General features: G+C 37.4%; 3 protein-coding genes and 1 long non-coding RNA gene across 10 annotated transcripts; all 4 read right to left on the reverse strand.

Moving 5' to 3' along the window:
- Positions 1-1,600: 1,600 nt before the first annotated feature.
- On the reverse strand, positions 1,601-6,361 carry LOC135651648 (protein WEAK CHLOROPLAST MOVEMENT UNDER BLUE LIGHT 1-like). Its single transcript, XM_065171905.1, has 3 exons — positions 6,104-6,361; positions 4,088-4,927; positions 1,601-3,638 (listed from the first exon to the last, which is right to left on the reverse strand). Exons 2-3 carry the CDS (start codon positions 4,892-4,894, stop codon positions 1,788-1,790), a joined length of 2,658 nt encoding a protein of 885 aa, XP_065027977.1. The 5' UTR covers positions 4,895-4,927; positions 6,104-6,361; the 3' UTR covers positions 1,601-1,787.
- A 691-nt stretch (positions 6,362-7,052) lies between these two features.
- Positions 7,053-10,440, reverse strand: LOC103968679 (uncharacterized). 4 transcript variants are annotated; one of them, XR_010501616.1, is made up of 6 exons: positions 10,181-10,437; positions 9,905-10,010; positions 9,770-9,831; positions 9,663-9,700; positions 7,931-8,075; positions 7,053-7,747 (listed from the first exon to the last, which is right to left on the reverse strand). It is a non-coding gene; the product is annotated as an uncharacterized LOC103968679 (long non-coding RNA). The 4 variants fall into 4 exon arrangements; XR_010501615.1 differs by having other exon boundaries at positions 7,056-7,190; positions 7,278-8,075; positions 10,181-10,440; XR_670492.3 differs by having other exon boundaries at positions 7,056-7,190.
- A 363-nt stretch (positions 10,441-10,803) lies between these two features.
- On the reverse strand, positions 10,804-18,677 carry LOC103968680 (glycoprotein 3-alpha-L-fucosyltransferase A). 2 transcript variants are annotated; one of them, XM_009381974.3, is made up of 8 exons: positions 18,219-18,677; positions 15,925-16,085; positions 14,523-14,571; positions 14,330-14,405; positions 13,455-13,559; positions 13,082-13,238; positions 11,443-11,670; positions 10,804-11,278 (listed from the first exon to the last, which is right to left on the reverse strand). In XM_009381974.3, the coding sequence occupies exons 1-8, from the start codon at positions 18,558-18,560 to the stop codon at positions 11,026-11,028; spliced, it is 1,371 nt and encodes a 456-aa protein (XP_009380249.2). In that variant the 5' UTR covers positions 18,561-18,677; the 3' UTR covers positions 10,804-11,025. The 2 variants fall into 2 exon arrangements, with proteins under 2 accessions (XP_009380249.2, XP_009380248.2); XM_009381973.3 differs by having other exon boundaries at positions 14,330-14,571; positions 18,219-18,676.
- A 1,032-nt stretch (positions 18,678-19,709) lies between these two features.
- Positions 19,710-25,456, reverse strand: LOC135584326 (uncharacterized). Of its 3 annotated transcripts, XM_065169822.1 has the most exons (6): positions 25,307-25,447; positions 24,616-24,676; positions 22,228-22,431; positions 21,869-22,148; positions 20,464-20,579; positions 19,710-20,355 (listed from the first exon to the last, which is right to left on the reverse strand). In XM_065169822.1, the coding sequence occupies exons 2-6, from the start codon at positions 24,619-24,621 to the stop codon at positions 20,188-20,190; spliced, it is 774 nt and encodes a 257-aa protein (XP_065025894.1). In that variant the 5' UTR covers positions 24,622-24,676; positions 25,307-25,447; the 3' UTR covers positions 19,710-20,187. The 3 variants fall into 3 exon arrangements, with proteins under 3 accessions (XP_065025894.1, XP_065025893.1, XP_065025892.1); XM_065169821.1 differs by lacking the exon at positions 24,616-24,676 and having other exon boundaries at positions 21,869-22,142; positions 25,307-25,456; XM_065169820.1 differs by lacking the exon at positions 24,616-24,676 and having other exon boundaries at positions 25,307-25,456.
- Positions 25,457-25,739: the final 283 nt, after the last annotated feature.

Below are 25,739 nucleotides of genomic sequence, written 5' to 3' on the forward strand. Positions count from 1 at the left end.
CCGAATGAATCAAAACTTAAAGAGTCCTGAAGAACACACTCGACGAGCTTTTTATAGTGAGGTTTTCATTACTCTTATGCTTGAAAATATTTGTTAGATGGTTATTTGCCTCATCTAATTTCAAGTGATCGAGTCGTACTAAATCCGAAGAATGTGCAACTATAATAGATGTAACTGTTTGTATCGGAAAAAAAGATACAATGTCAGTCACATGACATCGAGGTGTTGACTATATATATGATGCCAAGGGGTCCATCATGTGATGTCAAGGTATTAGACCTAGGGTGTCGATCACACGACTTATGTCAACATATCGACTACATCAGTATTCTCGTATCGAGTGGACTATAGTTGCCTATGGGAAGATGTAGTGTCATTGGTTATTGTTCATGCTTCACCAATAACTTATTGATCGAGAGCTATTCCATTATTAATTATACATGTCAGTTGCAGGTTGCCATCTGATGCAGCCATTAATCACTGGTTAGCCTCTTTGGAGAGATTTAACAAGCTTGACATAATAATCTAAGACTGAATCCACCATTAATCCACTTCTTTTTTTTTTTCATCAATGGGCTTATGAATATAAGAATGATGATAAAAAATTCATGTAATTGATCCAAAATAGTTGAGACTTATAAATCCAACACTTACTGTCCAAATAGCAAATGAAATATCATATTACTTAGTGTCACAAGAAGATGGCCAACAAAATTATAGAGTTTGTGGCTTCCTCAACTTGTTCTCGTCTTCTTCCTGGTCAACTGATGGTGGACTTAAAAAGGATGCTTAGTACTTACTATCATAAGTTGACATCATCTTCCTCACACGATAGATAGCCTCCACTTTGTGCTTAGTACTTACTACTGGTGTAGGTAGCAGAATAAGATTGAGATTGTGCATATGAATCTTCAAGCTTGTCTCACCATGATCTCTACAGCAATTCGGTATCATTGATGTTTGTACCATATCGATCACGAATGCCACTATATGTTTCCATGTTAATCTCACAAGGGAAGAAAACTACATTCTAAACACCATGAAATCAAGAAACAGACATCAGAGAAATGATCAAAATCCCACTATGCATGTAATGCAAGTTACACGTAACATTGCAAGGTCTCAAGGTTTTGTTTGGCAAAGGAATGCAGAAAAATGGCATCAATATTAGGGCAACACACAGCTCAGTAAGATCCAGCTCATCAAGCTACTGAAGAGATGGCAAGCAATCATGCAATGTGAACTTGGCCACTGACCAACTGTAAGTGAACATTTCAGCTGGTCCATTGATTCATACCATCAATCAACATGTTGGACAACCATGATTCATCCAAATGGAGTTCTTCAAACTTCTTTACATGATCACAAAATAGAAATCAGTGTCAAGATGCACGAAAAATTTCTGAAGGAAATCATCAGCATGTCTCTGGACTATAGTAAAATGATGTGAGCAACTAAGCCGTCGTTGCAAAATCTGAAGATTAACACTTCTACCAGTGGAAAAGCACAGATAGCTAGGGACAGTACTAACCTCAATTAGCTTCATGTTGGTGGCATTCTGTTTGTGGAGTGATTATGGTGATCAGTGGCTTATAGAAGCTCTTGTAACACCTTCAGATCATATTCTTATATCTTGTTTAGAATTTTCTCACATCGTACAGCATACAAAGGCATTCGTGTAATCAATAGCCTCAACCAATAGATTACAGCAAGTTTGAAGGAATTGGCTTAAGATACATACACAACAATAGCATTCTGATCAACAGCAGTTATATACTGAACATGTCCTACTTAACTGGTTGTGACTTTTTCCGTGCTAAGGACAAAACAATCTTTGGGACAAGTGATGTCTTCTTTTTCATTGTTTTAACCTTGGGCACATCATTTTCTGAGTTGTCTTCAGGCACGTATGACTTTGGATTGGTCATGGAATGGACAGCATCACTTTTTTCCTTAGTATAGCTTCCTGGTCCGCTAGGCTGCTCAAAAGTCTCTTGTGGGCGATCTATTAAATCCTTAGCTGTCTCACCAGCCCTTCTTCGCTGTTCATGCTCAGCTCTCCATTTCCTCAACCCCTGTTCCGCACCCAATTTCCCTTCCATGGCCTTCTCAGCTTTCTCTGTAGCAACTTTCAATGCTTCCTTTCGTGCCCTCATCTCTCCATATGCGTCATCAAGTCTCTCTAAGCTCTTCACCTCAGACTGCTTAGCCACATCAATCTGTGCAATTGCAGCTGCTATTCTTTCATGGGCAAGCTCCTCAGCTTCATGAGCTCTCTTATTGAGATTGTGGTATTCATCCAACGGAAGAGTCACACAGTGAGGAGAATCTGTACCACAGATGCTTGCAGCCTGCTCACTCTCTTGCAGTGCTTTAATTGCCACAAGCGCCATCCTCTCTGATGATCTAGCTGCTTCGATTTCCTTCAGAGCCGCATGTAATCTGATTTCTATTGTGCTTGTACTTGCCTTTGCTTCATCTGCTTCTTCCTTGGACTTTCTTAGTTCCTCTCGGGCTATCTGAGCAACAGACTTTGATTGATCTGCTTCCTGAGCTGCATGTTGCAACAACTTGGGCAGCTCCACCATCTTCTCTCTGGCTGTTTTTTCCTTTGCACGAACCACTTCTAAATCTTGTTTAGTCCTATCAAGCTCAGCTTCAAGAGAAGAAACTGCTATGGATGCCATCCCTTCCCTTTGTTGCAAGTTGGTAAGAGATGCCTTTTCTCTGTCCAGCTCAGACTTGAGTGAAGAAGATGCAACCTTCAAACAACCAACCTCATCCTGGGCTTTCTCAATACTGGCTTTTACTTCCTCCAGCTCCTTTCTGGTTAAAGCTAATGCATGAGTTATACTCTGCGTTTTCTCTGTTTCTTTGACATCATCTGATAATTTGTTCTCAATACTTTCAGATTCTTGATTCAATTTTGACTCCATATATGCAGTTAATTCAGCCTTGAGTTTGAGTAATAAAGCAGATGCTGTCTCCAGTTTTGATTTGAGATCTTTTGTCAACAAAAGCTGTTGATTAAGTTGTTCCAACTCCTCTTCAGCATGCTTCAGTTCCTTTTCCCATGCAAGACAATCTTGCTCTCTTGCCAATGCTGCACCAATTCGATGTTCTTCTGCTTCGAGATGTGCAGCATGGGCTGACTCCAGTGATTCCTTTCTTGTGATGAGTTCCAGAGTAAGTTCCTCAGCTGTCATCTCAATCTCCTTTAGTGCAGAAATAGCATCTTCAGCTTGTCTTGTTGCAAAATCTCTTTCGCTAACTAAGGACATGTACTCTCCTTGTAAAGTTTTTAACTCAGATTTAACCTTCTTCAGTTCTGCAACTGCTGCTTCATGCCTAGCTTTAGCAAGCTCAACTCGTGTTTTAGCAGCAACACTTGATTCAGTGGAAATTCCTTGCTCCATTTCTTTGACTCTCATTTGGGCCAGCTCTGAGTCCTGTTTTGCCTGAGCCTCTTCAGTTTGGACTTTCTCAAGGTTTAGCTTTAGCTCTTCTATGATTACATTAGTTCTATCCAGCTCCTTAAGTACCTGTGCTTTAATCTCTTGTGCTGCTTCAGATTGTTTTTTGCATTCAGGGATTTCTGCTTGCACTCTCTCAAGTTCCAATTGGAGTAGCTTACGTTTCTGCATATAGCGAAATCCAAAGTTCAATTTATTTACAGGTTCAAAATTTTAATCGTTTATTTGGAAATGTTACAGTAATGTATAATTGGGCTGACCAATTTTTCAGTACTATGAGATAAGAAGATTCCTTTTGAATTAGGAAGTTCAAAGAAAGTGTGTGTTAGCTAACTCCATGTATGGAACACAACTTTGTATTCAACAAAAGATAAGAGCACTGATATTCTATCCACTGCCTATTAAGTGTGCACAATGCAAATGATTTATTGTTTTCATCATCAAATATTAATAAACAAAAATACCATTGCTAGTAGAAAAATTAGTCCCTGAACCCTGAGATCAGAATGAAGGCACTGTTAATACAAAGAACATGCACAAGATGATTCCATCATGTTTGCCTAAGAAAGGAGTACAAGTAGTATGCTGAAAATCACCAAAGGAATCATCATTACCTCCAAAGAATTTTGCCTGTGAGCTTTCCAATCAACGATACCTCCAAACTTGGTAACTGCCTCCTTAACAGATTCAAAAGGTGCAGAAGTGTCAACAATGCCTCTATTTATATACACAGTCTTTATAGGTTCAGCAGTTGTTGCCAGTTCAGGCAAAGAAGGTGTGCTCTCCATAATCTTTCTATTTTCACATGAGGTAGTTGAATCAGTAACTCTCGGAGTCTCAACAAGGTTGATAGATGTGCCATTTTGAAGTTGGCTTGGAGTACTTTCCAACTCCATTTTCTGTAGCTCAAATGAATGAGAAATAGGATAAGTAATATCTCCATATGACAGAACTGCAACACCTGAAATAGAATCCCCCAATACATTTGAGATCTGAGGATCAGGTATATTATGGTCTTGTGATGAGATAGCAGAAAGACCTTGTTGAACCGGGCACACAGAATCCTCTAAAATCATTCCCTGCTGGTGATTAGTAACGACAATGTGATCAAGTGTATTTTGGCCCAATGACGGGACATCGGATACGATATGCTTAAGTGATAGCTCCGGCTCCTTAATGATAGCTTCCTTCTGGTTTTTGGTGTCCAGTCTGTCAACATATTCAGCATTATCAGCAATATACTGCTCAACTTTTTTCTCGGCATTTTTTGTAGCTCCTTCTTGATGGTGAATTGTGTCAATGTTTTCATCATGGCATGAAAATTTTGGAGGTCCTATGGTTGGCAGACATTCTGCTGAACAAGAAATAGTTAGCAGATGTTCTCCAGAGAATCGATCTTCGATGACCTTTGTATCTTCCATAAACCACAAAGAAGGGTATACTCGATTTCAATTCTGTGTTTCAAGTGAAATAATAAAACAGAAAAGTCAGAAAAGTAAGAGAACAAAAAATATAGCTAACTCTATTAACAAGTGTTTCACAATAGACCAAGCATCTTAACTTGGACGACCTTCACTATTTTCTTAACACTAACATAGTAAATAACCAGTTGGACAACCTCCATGTTCTGCACTTTTAGTTATGCAGCATAAAAACCATCATAAAGGGAATGATCCTAAGTAATTTTGTTATACATCTGCTGTAAGGCAAAACTAGGTAACGAGATGAAGTGTAGCAGATAATTAATAAGCCCTGATCTATCTGAGATTCAGAAGATGAATTGGCAAATCATAACATCCATGATACAAGTGTTGAGAATTGTTTCTGTGATTTTTAGTTTCATACTGAACCAATCAAGAAAGACTTTTCAAATAAACAAAATTAATTATGTTAATTACAATTTCCAACACATCATTATGATCAACACAACGAACTGAAAATTGGCTTAAAACCAGGACCATATTTGTATCACTTTGCTTTGTGGATCAGCTCAGTGAGACCTAACTGGCAGAGCTTATGAACAATATATCCAAAAGACGCACAAGGGTAACAGCCGAGGCACGATCTCTCCATTCAAGTTTCTATCTAAAATCATATCTGAAATCCTGCTCTCTTGGCTGCAAATAACGTTAGTATAGTGCAGCAAACGTTCTCCGATCACGAAAATGGAAAATAAGATGCAAGATTCCTGAGCTGTGAGCCCACTGCTGTCGAGAATTAAGCTGCAAGACACGCGTAAATCACATACCCAAGTACCCTTCGATGAAGTGTCTTCAAAACCAAATCTTGATCGAAACAAAGGGTTGCACGAATTTCCGACATCGCCCAACCTCAAAAGCATCCTTAAAGATCAATATCTAAATCCATGAACAGAAAACCAACCAAGATCCAGCTATTTGTCGCAAAAAATTCACAGATTCCAGAAAACAGAAGAATCGGCCTTCAATCCAGAGAGAAATCAAGAAACTCCGCACGAACAGTCTACTGCATATTTCACGATTTCTTGAGCAAAACTATCACTTGATCATGAATTTATGAGCTTCTAAACTACTAACTTGAATTCAAGAACCGTCACAAAATCTTGCATTTTCATATCAAGAAGCAAGAGGTACCGGGGAAAAAGAACTTACTCTGTTCGCTTGCGGCGACGAATGATTCAAGAGCAGCTTTTTCCGACACCAGAAGGAAAAGGAATCGAAAAGCGATGAAGAAAGGGAGGGGATCCAACAAAGAGAAGATGCAGGTCACGAGCGGGGGGAGGCGATCCGGTCGCACACCCACTCCATATCTCCTCACCACAACACACTCCACTCTCTTCTCCGCCGCTTCCTCTTCCTCTTCTTCTTCCGCTCGTCCTCTCCATCCGATCTCGTCTCCTTCCGGTCGGCAATAATTCACCATCCAAAGTAATATTTTCCTTTCGATCTTTATCAAAAACTAATTTGGTCACTCGATTCTCTTAGCTTGCCAGCCCACCTTGACAATTATTGGTGAAAAGTGGGACCGACGAAGACTCTGCTTCTGTCCATCCGCCGCTATCAGTAACTACGAGGCAACTAATTCACCGGGTAAAAAAGAGGGGTAGAGACCCTAGTGCCCTTTGTGTTTTTTATGGGCACCAGGTTGACACCGTGGAGGCGAGTGGTTGACGACAACGGCGCCACATCATCATCCGGGCCGCACAGAGTATGACAGAAAACAAAGGGAAACTGACACTTTATCCATTTAAAGAATTATGATGTTTATCATCGTTATGATTATAATTGCAACCATTATATAGACGAGTATTACACAAAAGGATTTTATTTATCTAATAAAATTTTGGTTTTTTTTAATATAAATAAATTAGTTTTAAAAATAATTAGTAATTATAACAGGTTGTGTCGGTGTCCGGGCCACACATGCTCCATGTCGGGAAACGTGGTGAGCCGGTTTGAGTGGACCACGAGATTCTGAACCGGATTCCCTCATTTTTTTGTTGTAATTACAAAAATGACCAACCCAAACCGTTCACCATTTATTCTTTACAAATATATATATATATATAATGAAAACTTTGTATCCAATATGATGGTGGCATTTTGGAAAGCTTCAATAAGGACTGAATCATTCAGATGATCATAAGGGGGGATTCAAAAACTATACAACAGGATAAATTCTAATGCCCACAGCTCCTCATAATCCTCATGAATTCCTCAGCATCAACATCTTCATCACCTGCATACCACAAGAACCAAAATCTCAAACTACTACATTATTTTGGACATATCTCATACTAAGAGCTGATACTAGTATACAGGATACCGGTATTCTAAAATTTTCGCCGATAGAAAGATAAGTTGATCTGTTTTTATGGGAGTTACTCTGTTGTAAGTTCCCCTTTCAAAAGGACCGCCTTTGACTTCTTAAACACTCTTTTTCTTGGTTCAACCTTTTACAATTATCCCTATATACTTCAACAAGACAAGGCTTATTAGTAAATAGCAATAAAGTTCCATTTTACACTGTCAGCAAGAATAGAAAGTTGAGCCTTAAAAGATAAGATAACATTCAAATAAAGGAAAGTGATTGATATCATCAGATAGAGAAAGATAAGAACAATAATTGTGATGAAATTTCATAACATTACTGCTATATTTCATAAAGGAGCATGTGCTCTCATTAATTTTTCCCTTTTTTGCAGCAAGCCCCTATGCATATGATGTACCGGCATAGAGAATGCACGATGGGTATGGTAGCATGCTGCAGTCCCAGACCTCGACTATATCTCCATCCTGGTTACAGAGGGTTGGTCAAAATCATCCTTTAATCAATCATTAGCAAAACTTCAATGAGAAGTGATTATATTATATCTTCCCCTCGACAGGTCCCAACAAGTTTTAGAATTATCTGAACAAAAGTTTATTACACACAAATAAGATTGCATATTGATAAAGCAGGTAGAATTTTTACATTACCATCCTGGTCAATAATGCGAAAAGCCCTCGTAAGTTTTTTGCTGTCCCTTTCTCCAATCTTGGCCTTCATCATGTAAAGAAATTCATCAAAATCAATTGCCCCACTCTTATCATTGTCTATTTCAGCCATCAAACAATTAATATCCTGCAATAATAGAGTAGTCTCTTAAGATTATGCATTTACAAGTCATATAAAGTAAAACTGAACCTTCAGGGAACATCCAGATGGGCATCCACCATAAGGTAAAGTATTTAGACAGTCCAAAATTTGACCCATCTTTTAATAAACATGGTGTCTAATCCAACAAGATGAAAGCAATGCTGGTATTCTTCACCAATCAATATAGTTAACCATTAACCAATACTATAAAATGCATGCTAAAAGATTCGCATGATCTTGAGGCCATTAGCACTGTCAATAATGACAAGAAATTTGAAAAAACTATGGGGCAATAATAATCAGATATTTAGATGCATGATAAAAATTTAAGAAAAGAACCCAGAATCAGTTCATTTACTCACCTACCATTATTCATATTGATTAATCATCCCATCACTAATAAAACAACCAACTAATATTCATAATCTTTGAATTTGAATTATAAAAGAGTTTCACCTTTCCGAAACCACTAACCAAATTCACTTAAGCATGTAATAGCCTGTCAGATGTTGTAAATATAATGATCTATACTCGTGCAATTATCATGGAACCTAGCATTGCACATCGGTTTAAAGTTGACATGTTATACCTGGTCAGATTCAATTTGGCTAGAAGGATAGATAGTCTAGTGAATTAAATATTGAGACTTCTTATTTGATTGGAATACTTGTTAGATGGGACTAGTATGGTTTTATTTGGGGTTAAGATAGATTGGATATCATCTTTCCAACCAAATGAATAGTATTTCCCCAAAGAAGCAAAACAATATGAGACAAGTCAAGCAAGAAATTGTGGAATGAGCACATAAGACAGAGAGATAAGAGAGATCACTGTTCTAGTTAGTAAGAATAGTGTGATCAAAGAGGCAGACACATGGTCATTGACTTGAGTTTTTCCAACCCACTCATAATCATATGAGCCTTCAAAACTTACAAACAGACTTGAGCGAAACTGAACCTTCATCAACCAAGGATATGGATATCCTGGTTAAAGGGGCAATTTGGTTAAGACACCTGCTATCAACCCATGGCATAGCTATAGCAGCCAACAGCTATAGTTGAAACTATGAACCCAAACCTCTTGACTGATGGCAACATCAGTAGTAAAGGGTGAACCTAGTACCTGAGCTCCCGCTGCCAATGGGGGATCTAGGATCGATATATGCATCCTTAAACTTTTTACATCAAGGCCGTTTCCAAGATGGCTACATGTATAGTGCAGAGCCTAAATAGAGGCTTCTACAATCATTATTTACATAATGGCGCTAAACAAAGAAACTTTAGGCAAATGCAAAGCCTCCTTGTTAGTCGTTCTTTTACTCGGTATCCAAAACTCTACTTCTCTCCAAGACTTTGTGATAATTTCAACAACATGTTCAGTTTTAGCTGAGGAAACGATGTCCATTATCATTTGGCACGTTCTTTGCATAATGAAACTAGTTAGTTATCTTAATTCTATTTGATAAAGATCCTATATGACGTACATGGTTGCCGGCAAAAGGAACAAACAAAAGTAAGCTATTAGCATTCTTGGATAAACAAGGAAAGCGCAGGGATGAAGAGGAAAACCAACCGTAGTCAACGTCTTCTGTCACTTCAAACCCCAGGGCCCTGCAGACACAGAACTAGGGTCACAATTTAGGGAAAGGAAGAAGCAGATAATAGAAAATCCATACATACCAGTTAAGCCACGTGATATTAGTACCTCATGGCGACATTCAGCTCCTTGGCGTCAAGGCTGCCTGCCAGACAGATTAAGAGGGTCAATGCGACAACGAAGAAAAAAGAAACCCAAAAGATTATCAGCGTCCATACCAGATTGATCGGTATCGATATCTCTTGCCGCTTCTGTTGGCTCAATCCATGATGGCGGCGCTCCGGGCCTTTCCTTCCTAGACCTCATCCTAGGGTTGACACTTGCCTACACGACCAAGAACATACGATTCTTTCAGTTACGATCCAACACAACATCACAATGCAAAGAGAAAGATCCGATTCCCATTGCCTTCTCAGGTTTTTCCTATCGGAAGAAGAGATCAGAGAAACGAGGAATTCGAGATCACGGAAGAGGAGGACGAGAAGGTGGAGTACCATTGGAGATGAGAAGATTTCGTGCTTGCTTCGTCCCGCGACGATGCCAAAGAACGGGATCTGGGAATTTGAAGGCGAGGAAGGTTTCGATTTGGATTAACGGGTCGGATTCAAAAACCTAATGCATTTCGATCCGCCACCACTGACTCGAGCCATGTAGATCGGGGCGGAGCCGTAACCAGTCCGGTCCAATGATTAGACCATGCTGACAGAACCAATTAGCCCGGCCCATGAACTGGCCTACTCTTATCTCCAAGACTCCATCAGCAAAAATTATTAATTGAAGGGATTATTTCCAAATAATTATAAGACATGCAAATTGGAGACAACAGGCTGCAATAAAAAATTAGTGAATTCTATTTAGCCTATTTTTATTTAATACACAACCAAGAAGAAATGGGTGAGATAAAAAATGTTATATAAATTTTTTTGACCAACAACATGATGTGAAAAAAATACATTTTGTAAAACCCTAGTTTAATTTCATACAGAGAATTAAATTGATTTATAAGTCTGTTATCAATAACTTTGTGCAAGCAAAGTATGCAACACTGTGAAAGCAAAGCGTGTAAGATTTAGCAAAACAGCATTGCACTTGGCAAAAGAGATCTACCACTACTAGATTGCTATCAACAAGGAAGAATGCTTCATCAACTTGTTCCTCTGGAACACACAAGAATGACTGTTTTAATTTTCAATTATTTTTTCGAAGGAAATATATACCATGGTCCCTCAAAATGTGGTACAAGAACATCTAACTGGATTTGCTTTGGCATGGACGATATTTTTTTCTTCTTCCAAATAAGAAATTGGAAACCATAGCGGTAGGGATGGAAGAGCATCCGTCACACAAAAATAACCTCAAATTTTGCGCAAGGATTGCTCTCAACATGTTTCCCTAAATCAGCATCAGTGTCAAATCTAAAGCTGTACAATGCTTGTCTTTGAGTGAGACCAACTGGATAAATCCTGTATATTTTTAAGTTATCTCCTCTTAAGCTTTCTGGTCTTTCCTTCTTCCATACAGGAGTATGATTTACGGACTGGAACTTGGAGAGAACTGCAGATTCCAATTCCCTGAGGGTTAACCTTCCAGATCTGTCACAATGTAAAAAGAAACAGCTTCAGCTGATCAAAGAGACTCTGGCAAGCTAAGAGAAATGAAATATACTGAGTTTGGTATCTTGACTGAAAGTGCTAAAGTTATTATACAGGGAAACCATCCTTAATACGTAAAATAATTTCAGAGGAGTTAAAAAGACCTGAGGAAGATGGATTCCATGTGAAATCTTCCTCTTTCTCTCACATATAGGTGGTACACAGTTCCTGATCCGGTGGTGCATTTGCAGGGGCGCTTCTGAAACTGCAAAGCCATCTCTTCCTTCTCTCTAATCTTTGTTGCAAGAAATATGCAGAGACGGCAAGATGAATGAACTGCAGCCATGTCCACAAGTGCCTTGAAAGCATCAGATGGACCATCATATTTCCAACTGAAAAACCATTAGCTATCAGTTGGATTCACTGACAAGTCAACCAAGAAATTGTACATAGCACCAAGTTCCATCAAGATCCAGTCTAATCAGCATCAAAATGGATGTGATCACTGAATCACTTAGGACAACTACTAGCAGAAAATCCTTTAGAGAAACTGTGCAAAGTAATTGAATGACCGAATTATAAAAGTCCTCTTTGAATAGTATTTGAACAATTAGGACAACATAAAAGCATTTCATCAAATGAAACTCTACATTGTAATTTTGATTACAAGATTATTCGAAAAACCTGATTTGACAGAAAAGACTTCAAACATATCAAATGGTCAATAAGTCTTCTTCCATCTGAGGCTCACTGGCTCACACTGGATAAAAGAATTGCTGCACGATAAAAGAGTTTGTAATGGGAAAAGAAACTCAAGCAACTGCACCAATATAGAAGGCCTGATTCGAATAGTAGAAGCTTTCAAAAGCTTGTGGTCAAAAGAAGTCCATGACTTGTAATCTGTTAAATCACATCTCATGTTTGGTTTTTCAAATTTTTTTGGTATTTTACAAGGTCAAATAGGTGAATTTGGTTCAGTTTGTTTGAATTAAATTTAAGTCATGAAAAAGGAAGCTTAACAAATTGGCACTATTACCAGTTTGGTCTCACAATATAACCTCTATTTCCTTTAAAGAGTTGTTTACTCCAGCAAGGAAAGAGGAAAGTTCATCAATAGTAAGTCATAGTGATCCAAGTCGCCCAACTATTTGAGGTCAGCTACATAAAGCTTTTGTCCTCTTTGAGCATTGGACAAAGTGATATCCTTCGTTTTTTTAAGCAATACACTTAGTTAATTTGCAAAAAAATTAAAACAATTTGTCAATTGTCATAGTAAAGGGAAAAAGTTCTTTAAAAAAAATCTTCAAAGCTCCTTATAATTATCCAACAATATTTGTGAGAGGATAAGTTGTCTCTTATCAGTCATCATTCACAAGATTAACTTTCATATACTACCAGTTGGAGTCCACTGCTAAAATACTGTTTCTATCTTCAATAAATATGATGAGTCTCAGCTGACTCTACACAAATTTCATAAAGATTTGATCAGTGACCATTTCTCCTAAACCAACGCTCTCCTTCTGTCCCATCTTCTCCCTCTTATACCCTTGATACTGTTTCTGTTTATTAACACCACAGAATTTGATTATGCAAAATTCTGTAAAGACCAAAATAAACTGATACCCACCATCTGATATTTTGATGCTAGCTTCACATGTCAACACCCAAAATGAAAGATTTTCCTTTTTGCCAATGGTAACTAGTGATGTGCTCCGAGATATAACTCAAACAGAATGGAAGGAACAGCAAAAGTCAACAATGAAGTGATAATTCCAACTGTGAGTAATTGAGAAGAGGTAGTACCTTACTGACTTGTTATAAGCATCCGGATTCGTTGCAAGGAACTTCATGGTTTTAGCTACTGATTCAACATCATCAAGCTCTTTAATATGCAAAACTGAACCAGGAGAAGGTGCAAAATCTTGGATATTTGGGGCACCAACCACAACAGGGATGGCTCCTGCAGAAGTTGGTGTCAACAACTATGTACAAGAATAGCAACAGAACGACAATCATGCTCCAATCAAGGACTCTTCGGTCTTCACATATGATGCCTAAAGAATTGTTCTGATGGCACATGTTGTCATGGGTCCAAATATACCATGCTAAGAAGATAATGGTGTGTCATGCCAATCAACATAAAAACTCCAACAACTAAACAAGGAAATAGCCATACCTGCAACAAGGGACTGAAAGAATTTTTCTGTAACATAGTCCTCCTCATTGGAATTCTCAAATGCAAAACTGAATTTGTAGCGCTTCAAAGCTTCTACTTTGTCCACTATAAGGAAAAAAAAAAAATGTATACAGACAATGCTTCTTAGAGGAAAAAAAATTGTGACAGAAACACTTCAAGAATGAACAGACTCTATAATTCACAACATTATTTATACTCACATTGTAATCTGTACCAAGATAAACTTCAAAAACAAGTACCACAAACAATAGAAACGCTTCAAGAATGAACAGGCTCTATAAGTCACAACATTATTTATACCAAAAAGAGGAAAACAACACAAGCTTTACAGGTTGGTTTCACGTTGAAAGCAAATGGTAAAATTTTGACAGTATAGATTGAGCCTTGCTCTCAGGATTTCAATATTATTCATAGCTGACAGCATATAGATGGGAGAAGGTTTGCAGTAGGAAGACAGAACATCGATTATATTCCAATTCAATTGTTTTTATTTTATGATAAATGTAATCTGGAAGAGTCTAAGCTTTGTTTGTAGAGTGTAAAGGAAGCAGGAGGAGGAGGTGGAGAAACGAACAAGGAGATGCAGAAGAAGGAAAAGAAGCATAAGAAAACACAGAAGTAGAAGAAACAGTGGGAGGAGAAGAGCATAAGGAGAAGCAGGAACATGAAAAGGTAATGCAGAATGAGAAGGTAGAAGAGAAGAAAAAGGAGAAGGAAAAGAAGAAGAAGGAGAATAATAGCAGAAGAATAAGGAGCAAAAGATGTTAGGACTCAAAACTTCTAAAAGTAGTCTAGCCTCGAAAAATAATATCCTAACATTAGCATTTCAATAAGGAGAAAAAATTTTAACATACCTTTACCATCTCGATTTTGGTGGCATACACCATAAGAATCAATTTTAATACCTAGCTTCTCAAGCATTTCAAGAGCCTGTAGACGGAAATTATGGGCAACACAGTTAGAAATAAAGGCAGCTGCAAGGGCAGTTTCATTCTTTGGTTGGATAGGAGCCATGATATCATATTCTGCCCACGAGAAGTACCCAACTGGAACATCTGACGAAAGACTAGTAGTCATTAGGATGTTGTACCCTCTCCTGTAGCAAAAGAAACAAGAAAATCAGTTTCACATTAAGAACTATAATCTAAAAAGTTCAAAATTCAAGGAAAGTCTAACTTTCAGTCTTATTATATCCAAACAATGTCAAATTATCAATTAACATAAAGATGTATCTGCATATGAAGCAAGAATTGGGACCTACCTCAAGCTCAAGCATATTGCAGAGCAACACTATTAACCAAAAAGATTTATGATGATAGGAAAAAGACAAAGATCAAATCAGAACTAAACCTTATTCTACATTTCCTAAATGCCTAAACGAGTACAATTAGCAATCAAGTCAGATGGGCTTTGACATTCACATATTCTCATAGGACCAAGATGCTAGGTTCAAGAAAAATTAGTAAGTTCCCAGCAAGAAATATCTGAACTTTGGCATATGATAAATATTTGATGAATTGTTCCTTTGTGATTCTAATGTTTACTTCCTCTACAATAGAGGATTTTTTGTAAGTAAAAAACTAGATCTATTCTATACAAAACAAAAGTAGCCCAAATTTTTGGTATAAAATTGAGACCAATAATTAAGCTCAATGTGGTGCTTGAGAAATCTTGTCCCCATTATCAAATTCTCTAACATTTAAATTTAGCTAAATCTAAACCAAATGGCTAAAACCTCATAAAATAACTCAGGCCCTAGAAATCAAAAACTGACAATGGATAAACCAAGTAAACAAATAGAAGCATATATGTCACAGAAGGAAGTTGGTGACCGGCTAAGATACACGCGAACAGATACATATTGCAGCATTCAATTCTCCACAGAAAGTACATAACATTTTAACCAAATTATGGATCTTGATTCAATAAAAATTTCATAACACTATGAATGAAAAACACTCTTGACTTCCATGGGCAAATGGCTACTGAAGATACACTAACAGCAACTTAAAGCTACAAGGGTAAGCCTTGGTGTCACAGTAAGATTGCTCCTCTTTGATTTAGGTGACCAGAATCAAGCTATGGAAATTGCCTTGCTACTTGTACAGGTAAGGATGTGCATGATGACATGCAGTGCAAACAATGGACCTCCAAAATGCTGTTGACATGGTAAAACCACTAAATGTTAAAGCATAATAACACTCGGTGTTCTGGTGACCATAATGTTTGTACGTTAAGCCTCACCAACAAAAAAGAAGCAAAATGAGAAACTTTGAGATTGATAGACACTAATTTACAACAATTTTAACCAAATAAACTGAATATATTTTGATAGATAAAGTTGAGTAATTCTTTTTCAAAGATCAACCAAGAAAAAGAATATATTAATTATTAAGCAACCCAAAACAGAAAAAGGAAGCTTATAGAAAAATGAATTATGCTTACCCACCGTCGTGCCACATTAATACTGTTTTCTATATAATATTTTGATGATTCCATCGACCGATGGACAACGGCAGTTGATGGTTGTTGAGGTAGGTTAAATGTAGCATCAGGTACCCTTTTCGCTACAGATCCAAATTTACAACCAACCGAGCACGTACTCCAATCCTGAGAAAAATTGAAAAGGAAAATGGAAATTATATACAGAAGAAAACTGAAAACACAGAAAGCATGTTTGTTCTTTTTCACCTTAGATGGACTGGTTAATCCTTCAACATAACCAAAAGTATATATATTGGATAAAAGGGTATTTTTCTAGAAATGTCAATTTAAACTTTACTTGCAAAGTAAAATATATAAAGAATGCTAATAGAGTATTAAAAACAAAAGTTGGCTATGATGTCCTTTATACATTTAAAAAGGATTATTCCACTTTCTCCCAAAGAAAAGAAAAATGAACTGCAATGACAATTAGAAATTGTGCCTATCCAAACAGGTTTTGTTTTCCATTTTTAGAAAACAGTTTTTCAGCATGATTATGGAAACAAGTCTGAGAACTGCTGAAAAAATTTAAAACATTATTTATTTACATTCTTGAGAACAGTTTTAAAGAACTGAATTTTTGTTCTCAAACTTAGAACTCATACCACAAGGGACTCAAGAGATCAGAGAAAAAAACAAGCAATATGTTTCTCGTAAAGGACATGAATAAGGGTACAATTCAGTTCAGAACTTGAAATTAAAAGAAGGAAAGCACTCAAGAAAGTGTATTTCAATGATTTCTTATTTATAAAAAGGTTAATAGGTAAGATGAACATTAATGAAATATTACTAAATAAATCCGACCTCGTGTCCTCCAGTACTTAGTATGTTTTCTATTCTAAGAAAATGATATTTAGAGCTATTACCCCAACATGTCAATTCTGAAACCTTTTTTTTTTTTTTGTTCTCATTCTTGAGAACAATTTTGAAGAAATAGTTAAAACACAACCAAACAACCTCCTAATTCCTCAAACTCGTAGGAAATAATATAACATATGTAGAAGGGGTTAAAAGGGATAACAGAAAAATAAGTCACATGTTTCCTCAAAACAAAGCAGTCAAAAAATAGTACTTCAATAACTTAGTTAAAAACTTTAATAGATAATATTATCAACAAAAGAAGATTACTATATAAAAAACAACAAAAAAAGAATTTAGACCTTCTGTCTTCTAGTATTTTTTTAATACTCATTCTTAGAAAACTGTTCTTGGACACAATTTCTCCAACAACTCAAGGAACCATTGAAACAATTTTGTTCTGGCTTTCCAGGACAGTATTACCAAAAACTGATTTTTTAAATGCAATCAAACAGGCTCTTAACTTTTTGAACTAAAAAGGACTCATATAACATACATAGAACGGATTGGAAAAGTAAAAGTGAACGACCATAGATAATTTACTGAATAAGTGAACAATGAAACAAAGATCAGAGCTTGTATCCTCTAATAAGCTCTGTGTTTTCTATTCTGAAAGAACAATCACAATCACCCTGACAAGTCTGAGAACTTCTGAACCAAAAAAAGAAAAAAAACACAGTGCTTTTGTTCTCATTCTTGAAAATAATCTTAAAGATTTGATTCAAGCGCAACCAAACCAGCTTTTATCTTCTCATATTCAAAAGAATTTGTATAACATATCTATAAGGGACTAAAGGGCATAAGAGAAAAAAGGCATGTCACATGTTTACATACGAGCACAAACAAGGACTGTGATTCAGTTGAGGCCACAAGATTTAAAGGAAAGCAGTCAAGAAATAATCCTCCAAAAACGAATGCAAGCTTGCTACATAGGTAAACAACAAAAAGAAATATCAGACTTTGTGTCCCCTAGTAATTTTTTTGCTCGTGTTCTTGAAAAACAGTTATTGGAGACGATAACCCACGAGTCTGGGAACTTCCGAAGCTATTTTGTTCTCATAGTTGAGAACAGTTCTCAAGAACTAAATTCTGGAACACAACTAAACAAATTCTTGAACACAAAAGAACTCAAATTACATATGTACAAAGGCTTAAAAGAGATGAGAGAAAAAACAAGTCACGTGTTTCCTCGAGAACACAAATGAGAACTTCACGTCAGTTGGGATCTTGAAATTAAAAGGAAGGCAGTCAAGAAACAATACATAATTAATCTTGTTAAAGAAATTTACTACGTAAGAATGAACAATGAAAGAAACCTTACTAGATAAGAAAACAACAAAAGAAAGATAAGGTTTTGTATCACTTAGAAAAGCCACGAAATTATAGGGAAAAAGAAAGCACCTGATTCTCGGCGCCGGAGACGATGATGGGATAGGCAGTGAAATCTCGAGAGTACCGGATGGCGTCCTCTCTCTCCAACCAATCCTCGCATCGGCTGTACTCCCCGCCATCGTCTTCTACGGCACCGTGGGAAGACGAGGAGACGGATGCGAAGGAGTCTTCCAAGGCAACGCTGGTAGAGGGGAAATGGAAGGTGGAGGCCCAGTGGTGGACCGTGGCGACGTTCTTGACCACGTCGAGGCGGCCGAGGAAGGCGATCTCAGCTACGACGACGAGGCCAACAAACAGAGGCATCAGATTCGGCCATCGCTTCCGCGGGGTCGACGGCTGCTGCGTCCCCATCCGATGTCTCTTGCTCGAACAAGGAGGAGGCGAGCGAGAACAGAGAGGAGAGGGTGTTTGCTTTCGATCGATCGATCTATTCGAACGTCCTCGGGCTTGCTCTTTGGCCGGTCCCCCTCGGTACATCAAATGGGTACCGTTTTTCGAAGTTCACTTACATTGACGGTTAAAATCTATTACATACAACGAACTATATAACCTTCAAGTAAGATGGAATTAAGAGACAAATGATTAGTAAATAAATACAAATAACATATAAAAACAAAAATATTCTAATAAATTATAAAAATAATTTATTATGTTTAAAAAATTACTAGAAATATAATAATAATAATAATAATATTATTAATAAATTTAACTAAACCAAATACATGAAAAAGACTGATGTGTATAAGAAGAATACTGTTTTCTTGTGTGGTGATGGAGGAAATAGTACTATTGTTTTATTTTCAATTTTTTTGTTAAAACTTAATTATTCTTTATTTATTTCAGCAATAATAGAGTAGCAAAACGGAGTTTGACAACACTGTATAGAGCCCACAAGTCTACTACTTAAACATATGAGTTGATTCAAAGGTCTTTCAATCAAAATAGTAGTGTCATTCATAATTGGCTTGATCAATTTCATTAGCTAAATCTTGTTTTCTATAGGATCACCTTTTGTTCTATTTTTATCAGTAGCTCAAATTACCTAAATCAGCTCGCAAAGGTTACCTAAATTAACCTTTTCGTGCTCACTAAAGTTGTTGCATGACCTCTTCAACTTGCATGCCCACCTAATTGGACAAGACTTAAGCATCCAATTCTTTTGTCTTAAAAGAAGCATTTGTAGCTACAAAGATGCAATTTGTTGAAGATGCAAAGAATCCAAGCAAATGAAGTGGTCGTATTCAATCTTGGTTGTGAGTAAAACCCACATCTTCTCAAGAGATGGAACACTCCTGCAACCATACAACTTGCATGTTTCCATGGAGAAGATCATCCTAGTCACTGAAGAAGTTTACACCTTATGCCTTCCAGATTGACTACCACAAACTACAGAACAATTTCTACATCTCAAGATGGAGGACATTGTTGCACCAATGAAGTTGGGCAACTGTAGTACATCAACTTTTTTGGTAAAATGGTGCTGCTTCTAGCTGCAAAAAATGAAATATATCTTCTTCCCATCATGCGCAGGAAGAAACTATCATAACTTCCTTTTGGATTATCTTTTCCAATGACATATAGATGAGAGTTCAATTTACAAAGGTAAGGCCATATTACTCAAACAACTGTCTTCTTGATACACTGAGATTGTTGTTTACTGAAAACACAAAAGATTGCTAAAGGTGCTCACAAGAAAACAAGGCTGAGACTGATATACATAATAACTAAAGGCTGATGGCTTATTATAGGTGAAACAGGAAACATGTTTCGTCAGCTGAACATTGTTCACGCACGAACTTCAGGTGTACTTGCTACTCTATGCTGACGAAGAAGCATCCAATTTGAAATCAGGATAAGCTTGTCCATCCCTATTCGACTTTGCATCTTCTTTCAGTGTAAAGAACAATCTCAAAAACAAGCATGCTTAACCTTGTGTCTACTACCATGTACCAGAAGCTTCATTCAGCATTCCCATAATTCAACTGTTCACCCGTTGATTGCCACACAGTGATGCTTCAGTCTCCACGGGCAGAAAGCCTGAACTCACCTCTGGTGTTCTGCCACTGGACCATGCATTCATTGCTTGTAGACAAGCATGTTTCTCATTAGAAGTTGATGCAAGAAGTGTTTCTCCAGATGGAACAACCTGAAAAATAACCAAAACAAAGATATCAGATGAAACTCACCTGGAGAACATCTCATTCCACCTTATACGAGAAAGAAGTCCTTGCAGTGAATGAGTTCAACGCATTACTTGATCAGTGATCGGTTCATGAACCACAGCATTCCCAAGTCTTCTTTTCCTGTGTATTCTAATCGACTTCTTCCCAGCCACAAGCTCGTCAGCAATGAAGTTCTGATCTGATACTTCTGTAGGATCAAGTTTCAGTTTTCAGGATACATATCCAAGTGGATAAAATATGACTAACAGTTAAAATTTCGTTTTATTATTGAAATAACGTGAGCTTGAGATTTGTAGAACTAAAACCATCATTCATTTTGCATATTTTTGTCAGGGTGTCCTCACTATAGAACTGGAATCAATAAGCATTTAGCAGACAATCTGCTTTATCTTTCTCAGATGCCTTGCGAATGCATCCTTCTTTCCAAGTGCATACAGAGGGTACAAATAGAGAAGAGGTAAAATGCTTGATGATTCCATCATACATGAACGAGTTGTGAAAACTTTTGGATAGGTAACCTACATCCGAACTGAACATTTTCTAGTGGATCCACAGGAAGCAGCAAAACAAGCATAAGTATATTATGTTTTCCTATGAGCAAACAAAAGTACTACAAGGTAAATTTATGAAGACTATAAGTGGTTGAACGAAATAAAAACTTTCTCAACACAACTTATATTAATTATTAATGAGGAGGGAAGAATAAATGCTCTTACCTTCAGCAATGGTTCCAACATCACCATCCATCTCATTAGGAGATCAATTATTTTCTACAAATTTTCTTTCCAAACTAGGGGGTCTTCTGAATATATATATATATATATGTTTCTTACCAGAAAGAAGTGAGTGTTCCTCAGAATAAATCTCCTACCATGGGGTAGACCAAAGCAGCCAAACATTAGATAATAATTGTCAAACTAAGGCATTTAATCAAAGTTGGTAAATAAGGTCCTTAGAAGTGTAAGCAAAGCATGTCTCACAGTGAAGGGTGAAAAAAAGCTGGTGGGATAAATTAAAACGTATTTATAAATACTAAATGAAAGATTTAGCTTTCTGAGGATGAAAGTCTGGTTGTCTTTTGGTAGTTTCCTTATTAAAAACAAGACAACAAGGACAGAATGGATAAAAGTTGAAATGCAACTTTTCTAGATCACTCACCTTTAACCTAAAGGCAAACAAATATGCCTCACCTTATGCAACTTCTTTATATGAAATTTCATCCATAATTAAAGAGAAAACACCTTGATTATTTTTATTATTCTGAAAATCTTTGCAGTTTACACTTCATTAAATGGATAATGATGATTGTCTTATCACATCAACACCAACAAACCATATAATGGTTGGTGGAGAACAAATTTAAAAATTCTGCCTTACTTGAAACAAGAACACAGAAAGAAATGGACTTGTAACAGATAGTGAACGAAAATCTAGGTGAAAAAGGAGTCGCATATCAAAAGAAGAAGATTAAAGAACCTGCACAGCTAGCAACAGAATCTTCACGACAGGTCCATTTTGAGCTTGTTGCTTCTCCATCATGCCTCACATTTGCTAGCTGAACTGATGGTCTGATGAACTCAATATTGTCAACCCTATCAGAAGACCTAACATGCCTTTTCTTCATAATGGAAGGTGACCGAAAATGTTGAATCCAAGGATTTGCATAAAAAGATAGAAAACCACTCTCGATATCTGCAGGGTTATTATCCCCATCAAATCTGCGACTCTCATGACAACTCCTACACAAGGCCTTAAACTGCAAAGTTAGATGTTATATGTCATGCCAAAAGATGAAGGGTACCATTGGGGTAAAGGAAGAAAGAGGAATCTCTTACCGTCTGACCAAATTTCAAATCATTTTCATATGGCTCACAGAATCCCTTGTGCTTTTTTATCCTTGACAACCAACCCACAAATGACTTAGAATGGTATTCTCCATTATATAACTCATTAACAAAAGATTCTTCAATGGAGTTGAGAAATAGTGTGTGTTTTTCATCTGTCCATTTATTCGATAGAGAATCCACCAAATGAGTATCCTGAAAGATTAGAACAATGCCACATTCTTAGAATATAGGAAGATACAACAATTTACAGAATGAACATTTAAATCAGCTAATGAACATGCAATGCAAGAAGGTGAATAAAACATGCAATGATGAAAATAAAGTGCATAACCTGACTGCAAGCGAATAATCAAAGCAACAAAAATAAAAGTTGCAACCTCACAGTGGAATCAATAGTCGAAAATGTCATAGTAGAAGAAGGTCAAGAAGTAATCCAAGTACTATAAGTATTGCCACCAAAAATGTATACCAGGACTCCAGGGACAGATTGAGAAAATTTCACAAACATTCATGATCTGATCTCAACAAAAATCATTTTCCTAACTGGCTATTTGGAAAAGAACAAAAGCTCTTGGTTTTAGTGACCTTAGTGAAGTGTAGCAGAGATTTAAGTTGCAAGTTAAGATTGATAATGATGGCCTTTTCTTGGAAAATGGTGAACATGTGGTTGTCAAAGTCTCTAGTTGCGGCAGACATGATGATTGTTGTATTTGTGGAGTTCAAAAACGTAGAGTTCCACTGATATAGATAAAAAATGTAGAGTTAAAATTGTACCATCTGATAAGTTCTAATATTGATCATTGTTAGGGCATGCAGAGCAGGGGTATAGGGGCTTATAAGTATAATTTTCATACAAAAAAGGTTTTCAGTTTTGCGTGATTACCAGTGGCACAAAAAGGATTGTTCATCTGTAGACGAGGCATATTAGGCCAGGTCTATGGCTGGACAAAAATGGGGATTGAGCGATGAGGGTGTGAGAGCAAGCCAAAGATGGGTGTAGAGTTCCACTAAAGTATTTGGTCATTCTAACAATTTGCAGATACAAAGCAAACCAAATAAATGAAACCATTAAAGAAAAGAAAACATATAATTAGGTACTTGATACTAGTAGAATTTCCATGTGTCAAAAACAAGGGAATGAGTTGTATATGTTGTTCTAAAAACTAATAGAACATGGAGAAATAAGAGTCAATAGAAAAGGCTGTTCTGTTTCACGCGTACATGCAGTGTGCTAGTAAGATTGCAACTAGTGTATTAGGTTGAAATTACTGTTTGTATTATAAATAACAATAATAAAAGAGCTATAAGCTAATAGCATATATCCATGATCTTGGTCAGAGACATAAAAGAGAGTGAGTCAACAAGTCTTGTTGCCTTAACACCAAGTGAAAAATGCTATGGTGTGGTAGCAGCCATGTCACTAACCATGGGGCTTGAACCTCTAACAGGGCACCATTTAGGACTGAAGTGTTTGGAGTCTGGACCATGGATCAAGTTCCGAGAACTACTTGCAAAATGGACGAGGACAAGGGGGAAGTGAACAGCAAGATGTTTTCTCAAGAGCTGCACTACCTGTCAGATGCAGACCTTCCACTCATATGAGGTGTTGCCATCATTGTCCATGACCCTTCACAGATTGCAAGCGATGTGAAGGTCATGGAGGGAACCGACAGTCAGAAGTTGCCCATGAATGCAGTCTGTGGGTCATCCCCTGATGCCTACTGGTTCATTGCTGGTGGACCACCCTCTACTTAAAACATGGCCACCACCATTGGGCAAAAGCTCTTGCCTAAGACAACTTCCAGTTGTCCAAGGTATGCAACAAAACCCTTACCCACCCCATGTGTTGCTCTCTTAGCTTTCATCTCCCCTTGACCGACTTAGGCCTTGAAGGGACCTGCTGAAGTCCTCTCCGATAACCTGTTAGGTTTTTTGCCCCGTCTTGTAAAGCATCCACCAGCTTCCTCCAACCTTTCTTAATAAGGTCCTGGTCAGCTAAAGTATGAACATAATCTAGGAGTTCAACACCCATCGATCATAAAAAAAGAATGTACACTTACGAAAACTGATCACAATAAAACAGAGGATGATCACAATAAAACAGAGGATGAAATAATGGGTAAAAGTCAGAAAGGAGCAAACAAGTGCACTATATTGTATTACTGGCAAGCTCCAGCATTACTGGCAAATTTATGGAGTTGAATACGTTATATTGTACTTATCCAGCAACACTGACAAAGTTTAATTTCTATTCCACTTTTGGGAGGATCAGAAGACTTCCTACTGAGAGAATCCTGTTAAGAGAACAATTTTACTTGTAGAGGTTACCTACTATAGTTTTCTACCTAATATATGGAGTAAAGATTCTCCCGTCACCTTCATTTTTGTTCTATAGAAACATCCTTACAGATCTTGGACGTGATCTCACCAGAACATCCTGCAGAATTTAAGAATTGGTTCAGATAAAAAATTCTAAGATATTAACAAAACCAGACACAATGTAAACTTAATCTGATTAGATGACATCTATCTCAAGTAAACGAACCCATAAGATCACAAACAAAACCACCTTTTTTTTTACATAGTTAGCTTTCTCATTAGCAAAATCCATTTAAGCCAGCAACGCCGACGTTCGTATCACAAAGTGACCAAATTTAAACAATTACTAAAGACTCTGTCCTCTCTAAGAAACTTATCTTCTTCCAAAAATTCACAATTCCAAAATTTCTTGGAAAGGAGATTGCATACACCTTTTTAACCCAAAATAGAATATCTCCTCCGCATTTTCTTATGCTTAATTATCAAAAAACCTCCTTGATACCCAAGATTCCCCTCCTCTCCAACAATGATATATAAACACTAAAGAGAAGAAATAACACACAAATTAGCACTGCTGTTCAAGAAATACCCATACGATAAACCTAAAATTAACACAATCCAAAGTAATTCACACAAGCATCCACCGAGATTCGTCTTTAAAGACCCTAATCCTCGGGCCGATCAAATTAGACCAAAAGGGAACCAAGAACCACAGGTACATCGTAAGCGAGAGGAAATCATCATTTACCTTGTTCGGGCCCTCTATGGTCGACATCTCTGCCGTGCTCGGCCGATTCGAAAGATCATCACCCATGAATACGGAGATCTCTTCCCAGGACGGTTTTCTTCAGCATCAAACGTGAAGAAGATAAATCTTCCTCGACCTATGCCGCCTCCCCACCGAACGGAAGAACTGAACGGCGAGTGACAGAGATTTATTTATTGCGGTTATTCTCGGTGGGGTCCGGTGGGCTTGTCCGTCGTGGCGACTGTTTGCCATGTGGAAAGGCCGTTGTCGGTCCCAATACATGGTGGGGCCTTGCGGTATCTCTCCAGCCAGATATTTTTGCAACGGCAAAAGATCTGCCTGCCGGATCGATGACGTGGCAAGAACGGACATAAAGGGACTCTTTTACCCCCCAACAAGACAGTGTTCGGTATTCCAATACTTACACCCAAAC

Source organism: Musa acuminata, chromosome BXJ3-10, assembly GCF_036884655.1.
Source record: "Musa acuminata AAA Group cultivar baxijiao chromosome BXJ3-10, Cavendish_Baxijiao_AAA, whole genome shotgun sequence".
In the NCBI taxonomy this organism is placed as follows: Eukaryota; Viridiplantae; Streptophyta; class Magnoliopsida; order Zingiberales; family Musaceae; genus Musa; species Musa acuminata.

Excerpts from the sequence above, each read along its gene's own strand:
- LOC135651648 (XM_065171905.1), bottom strand. The coding sequence starts at position 4,894 with ATGGAAGATACAAAGGTCATCGAAGATCGATTCTCTGGAGAACATCTG. Across the intron at positions 3,639-4,087 it reads ACAGGCAAAATTCTTTGGAG|AAACGTAAGCTACTCCAATT; the intron begins GTAATGATGATT and ends CGCTATATGCAG.
- LOC135584326 (XM_065169820.1), bottom strand. The coding sequence starts at position 25,372 with ATGGGTGATGATCTTTCGAATCGGCCGAGCACGGCAGAGATGTCGACC. Across the intron at positions 20,580-21,868 it reads TTCTGTTGCTAGCTGTGCAG|AAGTATCAGATCAGAACTTC; the intron begins GTTCTTTAATCT and ends TTGATCCTACAG. Across the intron at positions 20,356-20,463 it reads ATGAACCGATCACTGATCAA|GTTGTTCCATCTGGAGAAAC; the intron begins GTAATGCGTTGA and ends GTTATTTTTCAG.
- LOC103968680 (XM_009381973.3), bottom strand. The coding sequence starts at position 18,560 with ATGGGGACGCAGCAGCCGTCGACCCCGCGGAAGCGATGGCCGAATCTG. Across the intron at positions 14,572-15,924 it reads AGTATTAATGTGGCACGACG|GAGAGGGTACAACATCCTAA; the intron begins GTGGGTAAGCAT and ends CTTTTGCTACAG. Across the intron at positions 13,239-13,454 it reads CTTTCAGTCCCTTGTTGCAG|GAGCCATCCCTGTTGTGGTT; the intron begins GTATGGCTATTT and ends CAACTTCTGCAG.